Raw genomic sequence first — 22,926 nt, forward strand, 5'->3', positions numbered from 1 at the left:
GGTAACCGTTTTATAAAAGCAATAGCTCACTTCAGGCCGTGGTATATGCTCATTATATCACAGCTAAGGGGCGTGGTTCGACCCTACGCGTAGCGGAGGGCCGAACCTGTCGTGAGCTATTGCTATAATGAGCATATACCACGGCCTGTCGTGAGCTATTGCTTAAATATATATACATATATAATTGATGCGAACCACGCCCCTTAGCTGTGATATAATGAGCATATACCACGGCCTGTCGTGAGCTATTGCTTAAATGTAAAGAACAAATTGAACCAAGTCTCTTAAAACATTTCTTTACTTTATGCACATCTTTGCTGCATTTGTCGCCTCAGTTATACACAACTGATATTTAAATCAAATGTTTGATCACAAAACATTTAACAACACAAACGACAGATGACGGAAAACAGAAAAAGGCCAATTGTCTTTTAAACACCATGTAGTTACTATACAGTATGCATGACCCTCTTTGAAGAAAATACATCCAAACAAAGATTTCTCTCCAAGACATTCAATACTAAAATATTCAACCGATCATCCGAGGAGAAACATTTGTATTCCTATATTGACATCACTTCCTATTTTGACATCACTCTTGAAAATCTGAAGTAAATATTGTAACCTCTGCTATTGACAGTAATTACAGAGCCCATCGGAAAGTATCTAAAAGTCTTTCACGCTTCAGTAAACCAACGGTACAAAAAGGTTTATATATTTTAGCTCACAGCTTTCAGAGATCCACTGCATTTTAAAAAGGGGGTTAATTCATGCTTTTCAACAAAGTCCCTTTCATTTCTCTACTCCTTTAAACGAAAACTTTATAAAATGACATCAACCTCTACAAAAGGCCTACATTCTTGTACTGGTAGGTTTGAAGCAGTAGAGGAACACACTGAGGAGTGAAACACAAGCCTTTCAGCAGCATTAATGATGACCTTCCTATACACATTTACACTCTCATTATATTATTTATAGTGTCCTGTAGGATAAAAAAAATCCTTTGTTAAGCAATGTATTCAACGCATGAGAGGGAAATCAAAATATATCTTAATCAAGTTGAGAAGTTTGTCTGTTTTCTGTAAAAACGCAGCCAACAAGAACAGGTAAACAATACGGACGCTTTGGGCGGAAATACCAACTTTGTCCATAAAAAGAAAAAGAAAATCTGGCGACTTCACAATCTGGTACTCAATGGTTTACACAGAACAGGCAGCAACATGTCAACGAGAACTTACTTTGGATTTGAACTTCAAAATAAACAAAATACAGATCAACAAATATCAGTTTTTAAACAAGTATCTCGACTGGCTACAGTGACTCATCGTGCCGTGCAAACGTTTGAATATACTTTTGCTTTTCCAATGTCTTCAAAACCTGCTTCAGGAATAATCAAACTTACAGTGAGCAGAGGAGGAAGCTGTTTGAATAAATACATTCACTGGAGATGCAAACCAACTCTATTCAGAAGAAAAGGAGATTAACAAACAGGAAGTGGTACGCAGCTTTGAAGCAATGCTTACATGTGGCTCTGCTACTAGTTGTTAGTACTGGTTAAATGTTAGTAAGGACTTTCCTCATAACAGATCTCCCAAACTAATCCTATAAATGCATTCCTACTTGTTATTTAAAACTAATGGATATTGGTGGGAAAAAAGCCAATAACAATCCAATCATTTCCATTTCAAGTCTCCTGTTATACTTTCATTTAAATAATATCAGTTTTGAGACAATGGCCTACAGTAGAAGTCTACAAATGGTATTTTATAGTGTCAGATTATAATATCATTCAATCAACATTTAAGTAAATATAAGTACTGAAAATATCCAATCTTTAATAATCAATTAGATCGGGACATCCATAATATGTTCACTAAGGCTGGGTTTCACCCTTCAAATGTATTTCTTTTAACCTCTTTGTCACAGAGTATCATGAAGTGGCATTGAAGGACTTTCAGTTTCTTACAATATTAAGTCATTTAAATCGCAATATTTTATGTTTTAAGAGTGTGTTTTGTTCCTGTAGTTTCTTGATATACATTATTTACTACCTGAAAACATGTTTTTTTTAAATCAATAAGGATAACTGTAGAAAGAAACATGTATTTCTGAAGTTGCACAGGATACAAGCCCTAGTGTACAGAAGAAGACAATCCTTATCGAGGTTCTGGGTACAAATGCCTGCTGCCGGACCGACGATCACATGCTGAAGGGTTTAGCTGCTCACCATCCTCTCACCTGTCCACACATCAAAAGCTTTGTTTGATTAGAGAAGAAAACTCTTTTAGTCGGGAACCCAAAATGATAAAGTACCATTTTCCAGGGCCTGGGTAAAAACCTACCGAGATGAGAATCTGGAAGAGAGTCCATAGAAGTTGATGTTAATGTGTTAAAGGGGGCTGGTTGTTGTGTGTCATCAAGTCCTGACTGAGTCCTCTGCAGTCTCTACCAGCCGAACTCAAGTGAACTGGCACTCCTCTGAGTACTCCGTGTCCTCCGGAGTGTACTGGGTGTCCTCCACGGCAAACGCGTTGAACGGGTTCTCTCCGTCGTTGTACTGGACCTCGCCGTCAAACGATGGTTCTGCTGGCTCTTGGTTCTCTGCAGGGTTCACGCCTGACTTCTTCACTCTGTTAAAAGAAAACAATAAGATTATATGGAGACGCGTCGGTTATTCTCAGGTCACTTGAATTATTTTCAATATTGACAACTGGTTTCAAAAACAAGTCTCATTGTAAAAGGTCTATGAGAAAGGCACGCTACTTCTCAATTGATTTATCACCTCAGTAAACACTTTCCTTTTGAGTGAAAATCAAACCCCATAACCCTTCTCTTTTACACACATAAGCACAACGTCCAGCTGAGAAATAAAACAAAAAGCCAATTCAATGTGATTATCAGGCGGAAGCTATGTATTTTTGTTCCGTTATAACGCCGTGTGCAGAATGCTTTGGTAATACTATTTTTAAAATGTGGTCGTGCCAATAAAGCCCCTTTGTATTGTATTTAACCCCCTTTAACGACTAAAAGGAGTGTGGACTTACTGGTTCTTATGTTTGGCTCCACTGATGTGAGACTGGTACTGCGCCACAGAGTTCAGTTCGATGCTGCACACGGTGCACGGGTAGCCCTTTAGTGTGGAAGCTGCGGACACACAGAAGATCGTTTTCAGAATGATTCAAAGTCATATTTAATTTCCCCCATTCACAATATCTCTCCCAAAACAGCAGTATTCAATAAATGCTCTATATACCCACACAAGTCAAATATAGACTGTGTTTAATTTCGACTAGTTAAATCTATTATTCTATTTCTTATCATACGCTCACCATATATAACTCCTGATGGCAGACAGGAGACATCACACATATTATGGATTTATTACTCTAAAGCAGGGGTGTCAAACTCAGATACACAGTGGGCCAAAATAAAAAAAATGGGTACTACTCGAGGGCCGGACTGGTTCAATGTTTATTGCAAAACTTATTGAAATTAACTTATTGCACATATTAAGCCTGGAACTAACAAAGCTTAAAGTGGACCTATCATGCTATATTTGAATAATATATTGTAGGACCATACCTATATAAAAAGGTATATTTATACTTTTTATTTTTCAAAATACCAAACAGATCATGCATTTGATCCATTCCTCATTTTGCTCAATTTAACACTGCCTTTCATGCTCGGATTCAGTGAGAACAGCACCATCTGGTGGCCTGAAATATGTACTACAGCGTCTCCAGCGCTTTCGAACGGTCCGTGGCTGTCTCCTCCTGATTGGTGGAGTTGGCCCAATAGCCGTAGCACCACCGTCCTGAAGTCAGAAAAGTGTTCAAATCTGGATCAGTCTTTATCAGATCCGTTGCAGCCCCTTTTTAAGAGATTTGGGTATGGAGGAAAATAGAGAGGGTTGTGTTTTCTGACACTTGGTGAGTTCCCTGGAACACCGGGGACACATATTCATGTATAAAAGACGTACAAAAGTGCATTTTGCATGATAGGTCCCCTTTAAATGATTGCCTATAAAAACAACATTAAACATTAAATAATCAGTTGCATTCATTTCTTATGGCTCTATCAGCAGATTTTCCAGAGTCATTTCTTATGATTACATTTTTCCACAGGCCAACAACAGCTTCAACAAAACTATTTCCCTCAAAGAAAAAACAAACATGCCCTGTTGTCGCAAGAAAAAAAGTGCAGAAGGAAACATCCATTAAACTCAGTGCGCTGCTCTGTGATGCTAGCTCAAGCCAGATACTTGGCATCTCATCTTGGGTGCAAGGTTATCAATGTTTGGGGTCAGAGGAGACCCTCAGGATTGAGGGAAGGTGTGCGTGCAATATACCGGCGGGCCAGATCTAATAGTAATAAGAAATTATCCTAAAGGCCGAAATTAAATCCACCAAGGGCCTGATTTGGCCCCCGGGCCTTGAGTTTGACACATGTGCTCTAAATGCAGTAGTAAACATTAGCCCAACTAACTACTCCCGTCTTAAATCTACATAAATGTTATTATTAAGAACTCCATTTGCAACACAGCACATATGGGGCGAAGCCTGCAAACTAGCAAAATGGACTAGTGCAATAGTCAAATAGCAGGAAGCTAAATATGCGTTAAATTGATATTTTCAATGCAGTATTGTGGAACAAAACATTTCAATATATGTTTCCCTGATAAGGACAATAATAAGGCAGAAATGATCAGTCCCTTCTATATGGTAATCTCTATATCAATCAACATTATCGTAATTAGCTATGTTTCCAAATATTGCAGCCCTAGAATGAATGCATATTGAATGATTTACCCTCTGCAAACACAACTCCATGAACTCCCGAGTCTCTCTCCTCACCTGGTGCGGGGGAGGGTCCGTACGTCTCCATCAGCTTCAGCTTGGTCATCTGTTTCCGGTGCTTCTTGCCGACGTAGTGCTGCTGGGCCATGAGCGGGTTGTTGAAGCACGCATGGCAGATGGAGCAGAAACAGTCTGGGTCGTTGTTGGCGTTGTTGTTACTGTTGTTGTTGACGCCCGTCGCCGTCACACTGCTCGGATCTTCTGCAGGCTTTTTCTTCGGCTGGACTGTTACTGGTGTTTGGGAGGGGACTGCGGAAAAAGGAGGTAAAATAGAATATCTACAGAGATGTATTTATGCATGTATCTTTTTAATTTTGCTTATAATTTTGGGCAATTGTAATTTTTTAGTAGTATAAAAAGTAGTCCACGTTTTATGGTTCAGTGATATAACTATTTCTGTTTGTTTATAGCTTGTTTTTAATTATGTTCCTCATTTGTTATTGTTGATGTGGCCAGGGAAAAGAAAGTTTGGGGCTCTCTGCTGGAATTGCAACCCCCGCGACCCGACCACGGATAAGCGGGAGAAGATGGATGGATGGATTTGTTATTGTCATTTTCTGTCATACTCTGCGTCAAGCATGAAAGGTGCTATATAAATAAAGTGTATTATTTATTATTATGCTTTCTATAGCGTCTTTAGAAAATGTATATTGGTGATAGGATAAAGGCCATACTAGAAAAAGGAAATGAAAGGTAAAGAGATGCATTTCATTTTAGATAAGAGGATACAAATATGCTTTTTATCTTAGTCCTCATCTCTCCAGTTATTAACTGTCCCGTCTCTCAAAATGACAGCAACTAGTCTGTTGATATTATTAATGAGCACGATTAGGATGTACTCCAAAATCCTGTTGTATCATTTTGTATAATGACAATATCAGGTTTGTCGAGGAACATCATTGTAAAGATCTGTTGAATTCAATATCTGCTACTCGAGGGTTTACACAGGTAGCTGGAAAGGTAAAGAGCTGGATGTTATGAATAAAATAAAACAAATAAGCGTAAATACCTGGGTTCCGGGGGCCGATGGTTTTCAGCCTCAGGTTCTTGGTGTGGAGTTTGCCGTTGTAGTGCGACTCGGCCTCCACCGGAGAGGAGAAGGTCATGTTACACACGTGACACACCTTCGATCGCTCTGTGTCTCCATTGTTACATTCCTGCTGACAAAGACACACAGCAATAGAAATCATTAATGGCTTCAAGAAGTCCCGTTAAATGAATGTGGAATCATCCCTACATCTTTCGTGTGATAAATAATCTTAAATCAAAACGACTTCTGGGGGAAAACGCTTTTTCTTGGCTTTTGATCAAAGATTCAAAAGGTTGAATTGGCATATGCACAATAGCTACAGTGTAGTTTGGCAATGAGTATATTAATGTCAAGGCTCCTCTAAAAGGCCCGGACACACCAATCTGACACCAAAGAACTGACACAGACGGACCCCGACTGTTGTGTCGCCTCACGTCTCCTGCGTCTTTGCCATGTGTCGCACTGGAACACACCGCAAAGACTTCAGCCGACAGCCAAGAAGCACGTACGAACTGCGCATGCGGGAGTGGCAATAACTCTCCTTACCAGCAGGCGGCGGTAGTGTGTATTCATCATTCTAAAGAGGCAACCGGAAGACAGACTGCGTGATAACCGAGAGAAGAAGAACAGACTGCGTGATATAAACAAACAACAAATAGCGTGTGCGTTCCATTTTCCCTCTACAGCGAGAAGCTCATGGGGCTTTCCCCAACCTGTGTCGAGAGCTGGAGTTAAATGAAATCTCAGATTTGCCTTCTTAATAGTTTGTTTTGGTCCCTCACTTCCGTTTCACTTCTCATGCACTGATTCGCTAGCTGAACAGCCAATCAGAGTGATTTCTTTTGCCGACAGCCTCCTGATTCAACATGTTGAATCGGCCGCGAAGGTGTCGGCACGGCTGAAAAGACACGACTGTGCGGGACACACCAATCTGAGTAGGGCGTGTCGATGCTCATCGTCAGCCTGATGCCCAAAATCGGCTTGGTGTGTCCGGGCCTTAAGAGTGCAACACACAGAGATAAAAACTATTCAAGAAACGCAAGGAGAAAAATAAATACAAAACAAATAAAATCGTGCAAAAGAATAGTCGAAGAGACACTTTGACTATGAATTTGGCAATGTTAAAATGTTTATTTTAACATTGCCAAATTCATAGTCAAAGTGTCTCTTCGACTATTCTTTTGCACGATTTTATTTGTTTTGTATTTATTTTTCTCCTTGCGTTTCTTGAANTCGTTAACATCAGTGGGCCACAGCAAATGATGGTGAGAAGCTAAACTATCTATTAATTATGTCAATTACAGGGAGTGTGATTGTAACTGTGTGTGTGACTAGCTGGATGCAAACAGGTAGACACTGTCTTTTGTTTCCCATGCTTGCTCTTCAAACAGCCGGGGACAGATATGTGCCCGTGATAAATAAACACACACACACACACACACACACACACACACACACACACACACACACACACACACACACACACACACACACACACACACTGTTTTCTAATATTTCTGTGTTTCTGAACCACGTCTGTGTCTGTATATAATGTTTGTATTTAGTCTCCTGATTTTAAATGGGAATTAAATCATTTGAGTGTTCCCAAAGAACCAGTGTTCTGCAGTTTGTGTGGGCCTACTGTACTGTTGTCCAGGACAAGGTATTTGGAAGTTTTGGAAGATTCATAGCTAACCACACTGAAGATTACGGAGGTATTGATCAGTCTTCTCATATCTCTAACATCACCAGAAGTCATAATTTAAGGGGCCATTTCTCAAAATGTTCCCCGTGTGGTTTATTCACCATTACAATAGCCCCACTTAAAATAATTTCCGCCAGCCGCCACTGATTGTATGCTTTTACTACATTTACTTGAAATCTTTAGTTACTTTATAGCTGAAAATGTACATTAATATATACATCGTTAAAGATAAACTAAGCAGTTAAAATCTAAAACACTGTAAACATTGTGATTATACTTTGACGCAGGGTTATTTTAACTTTTGGAATAAGCTAGGATTTATTAGTATTTGTGAAACTTTTAGCAGCTAAAGAGACGGATTTTGTTGTTGTTGTTGTTAAAAGAAAACAAATAAAACCTTTATTTTGCTATAGAGTATTTCTAAATCTTGATACTGCTACATCCAAAGTCCTGATATTAAATGGATGCAATTTTTCCTAATACCCTCTTTAATATGAGTTTGTAGGCTGGAAATATAATTACAATAAAACCTACCTGCAGTTTAGATGTCGGTCCTTACTCCTAAAAAGAATAAATATAACGCTATCTGCCCATTGATTTGAAGTCTGTTTTAAAGCATAACAACTACAAACAACACATGCAATTTATTGACGTTTACTTTGAAGGACAAAAAGAATAATCAAACTTGCGGTAGCTCAGTAGTCCCAGTGTTACTCGGTGTGGTTCAATCTGCAGTATATTTGACGGTGACTTTCCTCGGGACAATTAGCCTGGAGAGAAAGTGAAAACAGGGATCCTGAGCGGGAGGAGGTTTCCAGAGTCTACAGCATAATGACTTCCTTTCAGCAGGCTGCAGGTCTGAATCCAACACCTCTGTTTTGGCTGACCTCTGGCCGTTTAAGGAGTTACGGGTCACTGCCCTCCCCTAAACCCCCGCAGGATGATAGTCGACGGATGTCCGCTAGCTGTGCCCCTCACCTGGGGGAAGGAGGGTATGAGTTTCTAGGCTAAGGAGTATTACACAGTTGGATGAAAACCTGGAGAAAAGCCTGCAGGTATTTAGAACAAAGAAAAAAAGGCTTTACCTGGAAACTGTGATTTGCAGTTTGCTTGTTTGAGGGCCCCCTGGTGGTCTAGCAGCTCCTTAAAACCGTTTTCCACTCCAATTCTAGGCTTTCATTTAGCTGTAATGTGCTGTAGTTGTGAAGCACTGGTTCGTCCTCGTGTTTTCTTTTTTTGGGGTGTTTTTCAAAGTAGTATTTTTCCATTTCAGGCCATTACAAAAGCTAAGCAGTTGTTCACGAATGTAAAAAAAACGTTCCTATAATGATCTATTTAGTTGAAAACAGCTCGAAAGTATTTGATGATCTGGAAGTTTTTCTGTCTTTGAGCAATTAAGAGAGAGATTAAGGATTTTCTCCACCTCCCTTTCAGTGTCGCACTCATGAGGATCTTTTGTGTTTTAAATCAGGAGGGATGAAAGGGCATGCAAGGCTTCAGAGCCTCGCTGGGGGGGTTTTAAGAATGAAGGGATCTTTTGCCTTTGGTGCTGATAATCGGCCGGTTCTCTTGTTTCCCCTTCAGCACAAAAACATCCTCTGTCTGCCTCCGTTACTCTCATAGGGAGAGATTTTAACTCCCCGGGGCGAGACTGAGCCACCTGTAAGGCTGGATTTATACTCCAGGAGGAAGGCTTTTTCTTTTCAACTTTACCAGCATTGAAGGATGGGCAACATTAAGGTCCCTTTGATTTAATATAACAATAGTTTTTTGAGGAATCCCCCCTTATTCGAGTGAAATACTTTAAATGTACTTCTCAAAACACATCTTTTTTATCTTACCAAAAAGCATCTATTTTCCTACAAAAGTGATCAAAAGTGTATTGAACAAACTGAAACGTTCACTTTAATTAAATGTCTTATGTCAACAGATTTCACACAACTGTATTAGGTTAGTTGAAAGCAATAATATTAGGCTTAAATACAAAATATTAGGTTCAACTTAATATTATTTCTTTCAACTAACTAAATACAGTTACATGGATTTTGTTGAAATAATACATTCTATTAAAGTCAACATTTCAGTTTTTTCAGTTTTTGTGAAAGCAGTACATTTGAAGGTTTGTGATCCACTCTGTTGATAAGAGGCTTACGTCCCCCTGCAAAGAGGAGGAGGAAGTGAAGGAATGATGGGACGGAGAGAAAGGAGGACAGGAAGGATGAGGGGATCCCCGAGGCTCGTCTCCTCAGGAGATCACAGCACTCAGGGCGGGTTTGCAGGAAGTGTAAGGTGGGTGGACCTTTTGTCACACTTGAATGTATTGAGCAACACATGAAGAGGTGTTGCTGACAAACTCTTCTTAGTGAGGAATATATATTTGTTTGTCATCCTGTAAGTCAGCGAATTACTCAATGACAAACAGAAATACCTCAGCTCCTAAATAATGGATAACATTGAGTTTAGATATTCATGGTGCCCAGAGGATGAACCTAATGTTACATATTGACTTAATTTATATTAACTGACAAGACCCTGTATAAAAAATGATGAACATCAGGCTCAAATAAAGATGACTTTCACTTTAAATACATCGCACAGTGTGCATTAAGTGTCTATTCGTGCAAAACAATCATGATTAAGTATTTGAGAGCTCCCCCAAAAAATTTCAATTGAGGCTTCCTGGGGAGTTATGGCGCATTTCCACTGCAGCGGGTAGCCCCGTTTAAGCGTCCTTAATCGTCCTCAAGCGGCCAGGCCAGTTTTTGGTGGCCTTTCCATATAGCGTAGCACCGGCTAGAGGGTAGCTTTTCCCTCTTTTTCCGGCCCCATAAAATCGTGGTTCTGGCCAGGGCTGAACGAGTGACGTCAACACGACTGCTGATTGGTCAGAGAGAATCGTCAAAAAGATCGCACGCGAGATCATCCCTAGCGTTGCATTATATATCTAGAAGCAAGCTTGCAGCATTTTTATACACAGCATTTTTGTAAACGGAGGAGCTACAAAAATGGCAACGTCAAAGAAAAGCACACCATGGTCGACCGAGGAGGTGACGACGTTCCTACATCTCATTGGGGATGATAAAATCCAGCGGGAGCTCGACAGAACAACTCGAAATGTAAAAAAAAAGAAAAGCCTATCGCCCCGCCTACACTGCGTTGCTACCCCAGGTCCTAAACTGTAATGGAATTGCACACCGGCCCGGACGGCCAGCGAGGAGAAATGTGCGAGGAAATGTGCCATTAGTGAGTGCGCTTTCAGGGACCCCAACCCAACATAGAGCCAGCCCTTCCTTTTGTCCAAAGCCTTAAAGGTTGGGTTATGAGTCATTTGGGAGAACCAGCCTCGAGTGCCCTAGAATTTGAAAATACGCAGCCGGAAAAATCTGCCACTTCCTTACAGAGCCCCTCCTCCAACACAGCACGAACACGCACCATACCAAATGAGCGGGCACGAGATAAGTTTGTGCACAGATGAAGCTGACAGCAGGTAGGCCATCCAGTTACTTTAGCCGGGCCGCGCTCAGATGATTGTCGTGCTTTTTACAGAAACTCACGGGCTTTCAACAGATGGACATTCTTTTATGTTTTTTTTGTCAAAAGCACTAAGATATTCATTGCTATCGGGATGTTTAAGAGCATTCATGGAATATAACAAAAAAGTGTACTCGAGCCGGTTTTCTCAAACTTACCTACCCCACCTTTATTTATGAAAACAATATTTTAATTTGGTATCGCAAAGTAATTCAACAATAAGTGCAAATACAGAACCATAAGGAGATAGTATCTCTGAGCAACAGAAACCTGCCAGCTAGACTTCCCTCCAGATGAGCCAATAAAGTGCATTATATAGTTTCAATGAGCTCAAACCTTTAGCAATACATTTCTCTTGCCTCCTGTGTTTTAATGAAACCACAACGTGCCAGGCCGAAACATGTGGTATTCTCAGTCTGCAGATGCAAGACGTGTAGACTGCTCAGTAATCACTTGATGTTTCCCCCCCCCCCCCCCTAAATGAGCTTGGTTGGGGCCTTGATGCTCTCTTGCCCCCACACGTCTCAACTTCAGGCCAAGTTGTGTGTGGAGGAATCAGACAACAGGGAAAAAGACCAGAGGGTTGAGATGTCGAGACAGAAGCTGCTCAGAGTCAACGGTCAGACGTCTGGAGGCAGACAGGCTGGCGGTGGGCGTCACTCTGCTGAAACGGAGGCCTGACAGCTTCCATGGCAGGCTCAAGCGAGCAGAGAAAGAGAGGACCCGGGCTCAGATCAGGCGTTTGATAGTCCGGGTGGCGATCTCGTTGACAGGCACCGATCATTCCTTCTCCTTTCTTTTTAAGCTCCAGACTGACCCGAGGTAAACTGCACAATGGACTTCGCAAAAACAAAATATCTGCCCACCAACTGATACGCACAACCACCTTCGTCTGGATGTGTGAGATTACCCAACATGCTCTCTTTTTCGGTACATACAAGAGGGTCATTCTTTATTGCAGCGGAGGGGTCTGACATTTTTTTTTTTTTTTTGTGGGTAAAGCCAGGAAATCCTGGGTTGGGCGTGCCGGGCTGACGGCGTTTCCATTGTCTGGCCGCTCGCTCACTGCTCCCATTGATGCTTCTTCATCCAGCTGTAAAATGCTGGTTGTGGGCTGAAATGTTGTGTGTGTGTGTGTGTGTGTGTGTGTGGGTGAGGTGGTGGATTCCACCACTGGCTGAAAATAAGATGTTTGCAGAGTAGAGTAGCAAGGGTTTTGCATTTGAGCGGATACAAAACCTGCTGTGATTGCTTCCTGTGGCTCCTTCCCTGAACGGTATCCCTCTCTTCCCTTCCTCTCCCTATGTTTCCCCAATCCCTAATTAAAATGAGGCGTTGATATTAGGCACGTAGGCGTGTAAGAACGACCTCAACCAAGCAAGCTTACCACACTATTGGGCAGAACACTATATAACTGCGGATATGAACAAAAAGTGAAGTGTTGACACGATTTAGACCTAAATCCTTATGCAGTGTCTCCAGTTCGACAATGCTATTGATCCGTGTGTAGCAACAAATCAATTGACTTTAGTAAGCATCTAGCAATTGTGTGTGTTGTGTGTGGGTGTGGTGGTGTGTGTGTGTGTGTGTGTGTGGTTGTGTGTGGTGTGTCAGTAATAAGTGGATGTAATGATATAGTTTTGTAAGTGTGTTGTGTGGTGATGTGTGTGATGTGAAATGTGTGTGGTGTGAGAATATAATCTGTGAAATGTGTGTATTTAATAGTTGGATTTACCCACTGTCCCTCAGGTTGTACGATGACAGATATTGGGCAAACGAGTCATGTCTGTTTCCTTCTCCCATGCAGTATTTGAGAGTGATTTATTTCTTATACAGACTGAAACTAACTACTATTTATGATGGAGACTTGTTACATCTAAGTTTTTATTAACCAACATGTTACGAGATAATTGCTACCGGAACGAAATGCATTTTAGTCTCAGCATAACCTGTCAGACACGACTCATTTTCATGTACATAATTGTTGTCTTCCTCTTGACATTTTGTGGTCGCTAGCCCTACGTTCTCTCCCCCTCTCCCCCCTCTCTGCCGGCTGGAGCTGCTGCTTTTCATTGGCCACTTTCCCTCTCCACCATGATTTAGGAGACAGATGTAACGCAGTAAACACCCTCAGCAGGAGGAACGCAGTCAGCATTGAAACACACTCCCTGGAACTGATTTTCTGCATAATCTGTTCCATCCCCGACCCCCACCGCACCACCCAGCAGTAAAGACTCCACTCCCTCAGCTCGTCTCATCTTAAGGCCCTACCTCAAAACTCTTGGTTCTTCATCTGAGATTCAGTTCACTTAGATAATCATATCTTGACTAAGCAGCACTGTTACCTTGTCTGCAATTTGTTACCTGTTTCACTACTGTCGTTTCCATACAGTTAATGAAACATTGTGCCGTACCAAAAGAAACTACTGAGAGTCAGACGATCAGCAAGTCGAAAGAAAGCCGCAATGTTTATCCACATTATCAAAGAGTCTTTTTTTTTGCAGATAAATTGTCAAAGTTAAGCATCGAACGGTTTATCTTTGAACTGTACCCTAAGGTTGTATTTTGATCTTATATAGGGAGAGCAGATGCTGCATTATTCGACTCAGAATAAAGTTCTTTAATCCGCTCATTTTCTGGTTCTAAGAGCTGCTCAGTAATGAATCAAGCACACCTCCGATCAGAGACCAGACCACATTCACTTTATTAAATCAAAGCTCAAAATGATGAGTTAGTGGGGAATCAGCTCTGCGGCACTGGACCCATCTGTCTGCCCTTAAAACCCACTGCTGTGTTTTAACATGTTCTGGTTGTTTTGTTTTATTTGTTTTTGGGGGGGTTTAAAATGTCGTATTTAAATTGTTGTATTTTAAGTATCGCCAGTAATAAGTCTGTTGCATTTTTTTAAATGCATTGTTTTACTCGTTGTTTAGAAATGAAAAGTGCTTTTAGGTTGACTTTAAATCTGCCCAGGGACCCTACAAGATGAAAAAATAGCCTCTTGCTAAGCTCTGGCACATTACCAGAAATGTTCATTAATGTGCACTCGCCTGTCTAGAATAAATACAATAAAAAATTATAGATCCAGTTCAGTTAATAATGCTGCGTCTCTATCCAGTCCACAATCAACGATATCACAGGACCATTGTGATTCTGCTAGTCGTTTTCCGCACTGGGTCTCAACAATTGAACGGCGAGGCCCGTTCCTGCGTGGACTAGCTACACACCACACGGACGGGACGCCAGATGCAAGGGCGTAATGACACGCACAGCAGAAGACCAAGCTGCTTGTGGAGCGTGCGTGTGCTGCGCTTTTCTTTGCGATGTGTGTGCCCACGCAAGCACGAAGCCCCCAAAAACCACTTGAAACAGCTAAACACCAGTAAGACTGCGCAACCCCAACAAAAAACACGAAAGCGATCACTCCGGCGTCCTGTTGGTTCCGCGGGCATACGGTTGGCCAGCTCTGCCACATTCCCACCGCAAAACACCCATCCGGAGGCAAAATAGACGACCGCAGACTCGTCCTCTGCCGATTATACACAAAAAAAACAAACAAGAAACAAAAAACTGGAACTTGTTTTGCCTTGCAAAGTCATCCATATTTCACGTTCCCCACATCCGCGAACCTAGGAAGCAGCCTCTGAGCGGCAGCGAACCAGGTCGGATCCACAGCAGTCGGTCCAGCTGTGCGGAGGCCCATGGGACATAACAAGAGCTCTGCTACCTGTGCTTCTGTCTACACGTGAAAAGCCACTGACATTGACTCTCTAATTAAATGATATTATGTCAACAGATTGTCACGACAGGTTAGCGTTCAAAAGCAATAATCGTAACATTTAAATAGGTTCAACTTAAACTGGTTTTTCATCAATATCTCACCCAGGTCTCAGAATCTACTGACAGGAGAACCTGTCTTCTGATTGGCTGAAAACCAAACAGGTCAGTTGCAGACGGCGCCGGGCGTTGCTGGACTGCCGTGGGAACATCCCATATCCCCTCTGTTTCAGCCCTGTTTCAAAAGAAGTGCTGATTCTCTGTCTGTATCTTAGATGAAAATAAGGAGCCCTCCCCACGCCCCTCTGAGAGACATTTGGTTACCAAAATACCGAGTTCAATGGCTGGCTCTAGGGGAATTAGTCGGATAAGGCGGGGGGGGTTACCTTGGTTGGTATTGGCTATATGTTACACAAGACAAAAAGTCGTATGACACCTCATAGAAGGGCCCAAATGCTTGATCAGCTCATTTTCAGATAGTTTTTTATATAAATGGATCAGGACAAAAAAAAGAGAGAAAATCTTGTGTTTCCTGAAACTTTCAGAGTCTCTTTCGCACAGAGGGGACACATGTTGAGTAAAAGAACATGAAGAAGAGGGGAACATGCTGATGTTAGAAGAGACCATGAAGAAGAGGGACAACATGTTGTGAGAAGAGACATGAACGAAGAGGGGATCACATGTTGATGTAGAAGAAAGACATGAAGAAGGAAGAGGAACATTGTTATGTAGAACGAGACATGAGGAAGAGGGACAACATGGTTGAGTGCAGAAGGGACATGAAGAATGGGACACATGTTGAATGTAGACGCCAGACTGGAACGTACGGGAGGGACACATGTTGGTTTAGAAGAGACTGAACGAATAGGGGACACATGTTTTGATGTAAAAGGAGACATAAACGGAAGAAGGGGCACTTGTGATTTTAGAAGGAAGCGCACCTGAAGAAAGGGGACACATCTGTTGATGATAAGAGAGACATCGCAACGAAGAGGGGACCACATGTTGATTTAGCACAAGAGGCATGAGAAGAGGGGACCTGTTGATGTAGACAGAGAACATGAAAGAAGAGGGGACACATGTTGATTTAAGGAGGCAACTGACAGACAGAGGGGAGCAATGTTGTATGTAGAAGAGACATGAAGAAGCAGGGCACATGTTGATTTAGAAGAGGCATGAACGAAGAGGGGTGACACTATGTTGAATGTAGAAGAGATCATGAAGCAGAGAGGGGACACATGTGATTTAGAAGAGGCATGAAGAAGAGGGGACACCAGTGTTGATTAGAAAGAGAACTATGAAAAAGGGGACCAACATGTTGATTAGAAGAGGGCATGAAGAAGAGGGACCACAGTTTGATGTATGAAGAGACATAAAGAGATTTGCATAATAGGTGACTGCTTNGTAAAGATGACGCAAGTAAATACATTTATATGTTACTTTTAGAATGAAAAAAGCTTTTATTAAAACCACTTGCTGTCCCTACATCAGAGTATATGCAGGAATCCTGAAGTCAAATGTAAGACCTTTTAAGACCCTTTCATTACATTTTAAGACCTCATCGCCACTTAGAGTTTTAACCGGTTACCTTGGCGACACACTTTACTATATACAGTATTGATTGTCCTTCCTCCTTATCTTCCAACCATTTGGACGCAGACTTGCATTTCCCCATAACGATGTTGTTTAACAACCGGCGTAAACGGACCTTCGCGCGATGCCATAAATAAACTACACAGAATCACACTACACACCTACGCAATGATTACATTCAGGCACACTGTAGAATACAACCTCTTTGGACAATTAATATACTTATTGAAAACAAGCTATAAAATGCAATACCTTGGAAAATGCCCTTTAATAGCCTTAATTTTCGCTAAATAGATTTATCAACTTTTAACACTTTTTAAGACCCCGCAGACACCCTGCTACATGCACTGCAAAGAAATGTCTCTTTTGCTCTGCCGCAAATATAAATTCAATCTGATTGGACGAAGCCTAAAGCAAACAAGGCAGTGAGTGCATCCCGGACTCGTTCCTCATAGAAATGAACAGCTAGTGAAATCAACCGTGATGACCGCCACAGTTTATTTAGGGCTATGTTGCTATGTGGGTTGTTTTGAAATGAATGACGTGTTACTTAACTTGATATTTTAAACATGACAGCACTAACTGGCAGTCAACTGCAGGCAGAGAGAAAGAGTGTGCAGAGTGTGCACGCAGATGTGATGCAAAATCTCCAGGGAAATCCAAATGCTCTGTTCGCTGAAGATCAAACATACTTTATAAAGTACTGAGTGGTCTATTTAGCTGTTTTACTCACACTGTCAGATGCTGACGACTTGAATATTTTCAGCGCAGGCTCCTTATCGTTTTGGATGGAAAGATAACGGCGCACTTTGTTGGCATGCTTCTTGCTCTGAAAAGACAAAAGAAAAAGAAAAAACCTTAACACATTTACCTGATTGGTTGAAATGATTGGTGCGCTGCTTTTAAAATGACTTTGGGAAGGAGTGGAAGAAACATTTTGTATTCTTTCATAAACACAGCTTCATTACGGCTGGAAAAATAAAACTAGTTAAAGTGATTAAAGTGAATTAGATCAGGGGTGTCAAACTCAAATACACAGTGGGCCAAAATAAAAAAAAATGGGTACTAGTCGAAGGCCAAGGTTCAATGTTTATTGCAAAAATTATTGAAATGAACTTATTGCACATATTAAACCTGGAACTAACAAAGCTTAAATTATTGCCTATAAAAACAACATTAAACATTAAATAATCAGTTGCATTCATTTCTTATGGCTCTATCTGCAGCTTTTCCAGAGTCATTTCTTATGATTACATTTTTCTACAGGCCAACAACAGCTTCAAAAAAACTATTTCCCTCGAAGAACAAACAAACATGCCCTGTTGTCGTGAGAGAAAAAATGCAGAAGGAAACATCCATTAAACTCAGTGTGCTGCTCTGTGATGCTAGTTCAAGCCAGATACTTGGCATCTCATCTTGGGTGCAAGGTCATCAATGTTTGGGCTCAGGATCTGAGCTGAGGAGACCCTCAGGATTGAGAGAAGGTGTGCGTGCAATATACCGGCGGACCAGATCAAATAGTGATTAGAAATTATCCTGCGGGCCGAAATTAAATCCACCAAGGGCCTGATTTGGCCCCCGGGCCTTGATTTTGACACATGTGCATTACATTAAATAATAATGCCTTCTTGCTTTTATACAAATGGGAAACATTTTGGGGAAATTATACAGCTTTCCCCCATATCACTGAGAAAGCAGCACCGTTCAAAGTAAGTAGAGTCCCATAACTTGGGAGAGAGGTTGCAGCAGACTGACCTGATAGTGAGTCAACTTCTGGGACTCAGAATTGAGGACAGCGCTGCAGATTTTACACTGAGAGTCAGAAAACAGGTCACCGTGCTCCTTTATCATCTTATTTACTGCAGTGAAGGAGAGAAGAGAGAAAGAGTTGATTTTAAAACTAGGTCACTTCTTCTGGGAACATGTAATTATAACACACTGTGGCAAAAAGTTCAAACAACATTTCCTTTATCAAGAAGGCTCATTAGTGTCACCCTCCAATAGCGAGGAGATCCCCTGAAGGTTATTTAGAGTTTTTCTTTTTACAAAAATCTCTCTTTGCTTCACATAGGCTTCCTGCCTGGTTAGTGTAATACTTGTGTACATGTAAATGCACTAACGTTTCAAATTAACTGAGGTCACGTCATTGTTCTGGGCGCAAACTAAGAGGAATGTAATACACCTTGATGCTGAAACTAAAATAACTGGATATATAAGACATACAACAATAATAATAATAATAATAATAATAATAATAATAATAATAAGACATTTCTTGCTTCATGTGTATTTTGCCCTTCAGACTAAAGGTGTGTGTTGCTGCATTATAAAGTACATTTAATGTTTATGTTTATTTGAAATGTATTATACATTTTTTAACTGATGCCATGTTAACAAAACAATTTGGGATCAATTAAGTATATCTAATCTAATTAATGTAATCCTCAGTAATCCTTGTATAGTTAATAGTTAAACCCTTTTGCATTAACACATGAGTGATATAATGTAATATTTAACAGTAAACTAGTCACAGGAGACATTTTACTGTATTAAATACTTTTTAGTATACTTTTCTAGTACATTTCCCTGAACATACTTGCATACTAAAACGGAAGAAACATGATTAATGTTTAATGTGGGACACTTGGACAGAGTCTTCTTCCATGGTGTGATATAAGTAGTAAAAGTAAAGCAAATGATCTTAATGCTTCAGTAGTGGAGTGGAACTGAAATAGAAAATGCAAACAGAGGATTTGCAGTGAATGCATTTAGCAACAGTGGTCCAACCAAATATAAAAGCTATTTGACGCATTTGCCTTATAAGATTTAATTCAGAAAACTCATTCAAAGATGAGCAAAAATGCTGTTCAGTAAAAAAAAACGACCATGTGTGTTGTGTTCCTGACGCTGTGTATACAAACAAGACCAGATTTTAACCTGACTTTTGTGAGTTGTGTTGTGAAACGCAGATCGGTTTAAATGATGCATGCGTGCTGCTGACTCAAGCCTTAAGAAGCCCATCTCAGTCTCCTCTGGTGCACAGGCAGAGGCTTTTATTTATAATCAGCCCGAAGCTACATGGGATGCAGACATGCTCTCATCGACCTTGGAGCTGCAACAGTTAGCTTAGCTTATCAGACATTAGCAAACCAGCACCGCTCACAGTGCAATGCATGCTAAAGTTAGCTCGCAGGAAGCTAACAGCAACACTGGCATCTTGAGCTTGATTAGCAGCACCTGTGACACCGTGCACTCACACTGTCTTAGATGTGTTTGTTTTCAAGAGAAACGTTGGTTAGTAAAGAAACAGAACTTACCCTCAGCCAGCCCCGAAAGCAAGTAAGGAAAATCCTCCGTCTGCATCGCGACGGCCATAATTTCTGCTTACAGCCAGCCGAGTCCTTATGCGCATGCGCACCTGACACACAGTGGGCCATGGATACAAATATATTCATATTAATTTACTAGAGCAAATAAACACATACTTCTTAATATTTATGGACCATATTTTAACCAGTCTCTGTTATGTGTCACTTTATTACATATAAGAGTATTTTAATGTGGTTTTTGGACAATGAAATGGTCCTGTTAGATGGCCTACGTTGGGTAGATTCGTATAATTTTGGCATGAATCATAAAATAAAAACATTTCATGTGTTTTTTTAAGTAAAATAAAAACTAGTCGGTGCCAAATAAACGAATTGGAGCAAACATCATGTAATAACATATTTTCGTTTCCTGAGTAATAGGCTATTTATTATTCATAATGTTATCTGTGCCGTTGCGTCAAAAAAAACGGCATTATGTTAGCAAAGTTACGCACGTTCCCCCGACGTGACGTAACGTGACGTAGAACGCATCAATTTATACAAAAACAAAACATGGAATGGAACTTGCTTAGGTCATTTGAAAGTGCTCTGAAGTTTGGAACACGTCGCAATGACGTCCTCATTCCGTGGCAGCTTGCTCTCTGGAACTTATAGCTGTTGTGAGAAATATCTTGTATTCACTTGAGTCCAGTTGTTAAGCCTGCAATTACCATGGAGGTTTCTGGGTTAGCTCTTGACTTGTTTCATAGATGCAGTGCTGGTGTTGCTCTTTTTGAGGATACCATGCTAGAAAAGAGCTCCTGCCAGTGTGGTGATGCAAAACAACTTAATGAGATGCATGGAGCTGATGAAAGTGATGAAGATGACGACCTTGAGGTCATTTATTTACAGAAACCAACTCATTACATGGACACAGCATCCATCAGTGATAGCAGCATTTCAGAGAGTGCTGTGGAACCACGCACCTCCCTGCATGCTGATTCTTATCTTTTAGAAAACATACAGAAAACACCAGAGGAGAGTAATGCCAAGACAGATACACAGCAGCAACATGAAGACTTGAACGGCTCTTTATGTGATGATACATCAGATGTCTCCTTCACAGCCCAAACTGGGTCAGATGACACGTTAAGAAGTATCACATACTACAAATGTTTTGTGTCTCTGCTGCTTGTCAGGTTGTTAACAAGTATCACTAAAGCGACCAAGACAACGCTGACCCTGAAAGACTTCAGTGATATTATCGAGAACATCGCAAGCAGGATGGTGAGAGAACATTTTGACACTGAAACCTTTTTAAACCCTAATTCTTTAGCCCTTGAAGATATACTCAAGTGTATTTTCAAAGACCTGAAGAAGGTGTTTGGCAGTGCAAAGCTCGTGCAGGTCGCAATGTCCTCACATGATCCAGAATTTGACGATGCGGTTCTCCGGGCCTTAACTCATTACCTGATTGTCCGTGAATTAATACCTCAAAAAAAGGGTGTTGTTTTAAGGTTTTTCACATCATTGTCCACCGCCATCGCAAAGCCTTTTAAATCCTGCTGTGGAAAAAAAGTGCATCCTGGTAGTCATGACCAAGAAGAGGACGACTTCACACTTGTCGAAGATATATATATTGCACCTGAGCAGCAAATCACAGAGGACTTTCAGCCATTTTCTGAAGATCCTGCTGATACCTCAAAAGATCAAAACGTGTACCAACACTTGATCCATCTTGTGTTCGTTGCATTGTTAACTCATACTGCTAAGGAGGCACGTGAGTCAATGCGGGATATCGATTTAGATAGAATCCTAAGGTTTCTGACAGCAAGGGCGCTAGCAGATAAAACGTTAAATAACAATCTTTTCAGCTGTCACAGTAAAAAGTTCAAGAAGATTCCCAAGGATATGTTCAGAGACCTCAGACAGCAGTTCGGCTCTGCAAAGGCGCTGCTAGAAGCCATGATATCACAGGAACTGGCTGTTGCCGATGCCATTATCGAGACTTTGAAAACTAACCTGGTCTCTCCAACTCATAAGAAGAACACCATTGTCAGGGTTTTCTCAAATATAGCCAGAGCTTTAGTGAAGCCCTTCTCTTCCAGCTGTGGATGTGGATCTGATTTGCTGACGACACGACCGTCATCGGCCAGATCACCGACGGCAACGAGACGGCGTACATAGAGGTGGTCGAAAACCTGACATCTCGGTGCCAGGATAACAACCTCCATCTCAACGTCAGCAAAACCAAGGAGCTGATTGTGGATTACAGGAAGCAGCAGAGAGAGGGACACGACCCCATTGCCATCAATGGGACTACGTGGAGAGAGTCAGCAGCTTCAGGTTCCTCTGTGTCCACATCACTGGGGACCTGACATGGACTCTTCACTGAGGACCTGACANGAGAGAGGGACACGCCCCCATCGCCATCAATGGGACTATGGTTCCTCGGTGTCCACATCTCTGAGGACCTGACATGGACTCTTCACACCACCACCATCACCAAGAAAGCTCGACAGCGGCTCTTCTTCCCTGAGGAGGTTCAACATGGACTCCAGGATACTCTGCAACTTCTACAGGTGCACCATAGAGAGCATCCTGACCTTCTACAGGTGCTCCANCTCTCCAACTCATAAGAAGAACACCATTGTCAGGGTTTTCTCAAATATAGCCAGAGCTTTAGTGAAGCCCTTCTCTTCCAGCTGTGGATGTGGATCTGATTTGCTGACGACACGACCGTCATCGGCCAGATCACCGACGGCAACGAGACGGCGTACATAGAGGTGGTCGAAAACCTGACATCTCGGTGCCAGGATAACAACCTCCATCTCAACGTCAGCAAAACCAATGAGCTGATTGTGGATTACAGGAAGCAGCAGAGAGAGGGACACGCCCCCATCGCCATCAATGGGACTATGGTTCCTCGGTGTCCACATCTCTGAGGACCTGACATGGACTCTTCACACCACCACCATCACCAAGAAAGCTCGACAGCGGCTCTTCTTCCTCCGCAGGCTGAGGCTCAGCCTGCGGAGGAAGAAGAGCCGCTGTCGAGCTTTCTTGGTGATGGTGGTGGTGTGAAGAGTCCATGTCAGGTCCTCAGAGATGTGGACACCGAGG

The 22,926-nt window shown here is 41.6% G+C and overlaps 1 protein-coding gene across 2 annotated transcripts; it reads right to left on the reverse strand.

The window, feature by feature from the left end:
* Positions 1-280: 280 nt before the first annotated feature.
* LOC104951847 (zinc finger protein 346-like) lies at positions 281-19,897 on the reverse strand. 2 transcript variants are annotated; one of them, XR_799065.1, is made up of 8 exons: positions 19,813-19,897; positions 18,251-18,354; positions 17,229-17,324; positions 5,869-6,016; positions 4,857-5,108; positions 3,045-3,144; positions 2,343-2,630; positions 281-2,238 (listed from the first exon to the last, which is right to left on the reverse strand). XR_799065.1 is itself a non-coding variant. In XM_010778584.1 (7 exons), exons 1-7 carry the CDS (start codon positions 19,868-19,870, stop codon positions 2,459-2,461), a joined length of 930 nt encoding a protein of 309 aa, XP_010776886.1. In that variant the 5' UTR covers positions 19,871-19,897; the 3' UTR covers positions 281-2,458. The 2 variants fall into 2 exon arrangements, 1 of the variants encoding a protein (XP_010776886.1); XM_010778584.1 differs by having other exon boundaries at positions 281-2,630.
* Positions 19,898-22,926: the final 3,029 nt, after the last annotated feature.

Source organism: Notothenia coriiceps, unplaced genomic scaffold, assembly GCF_000735185.1.
Source record: "Notothenia coriiceps isolate Sejong01 unplaced genomic scaffold, NC01 NC01_scaffold00019310, whole genome shotgun sequence".
NCBI classification, from domain to species: Eukaryota; Metazoa; Chordata; class Actinopteri; order Perciformes; family Nototheniidae; genus Notothenia; species Notothenia coriiceps.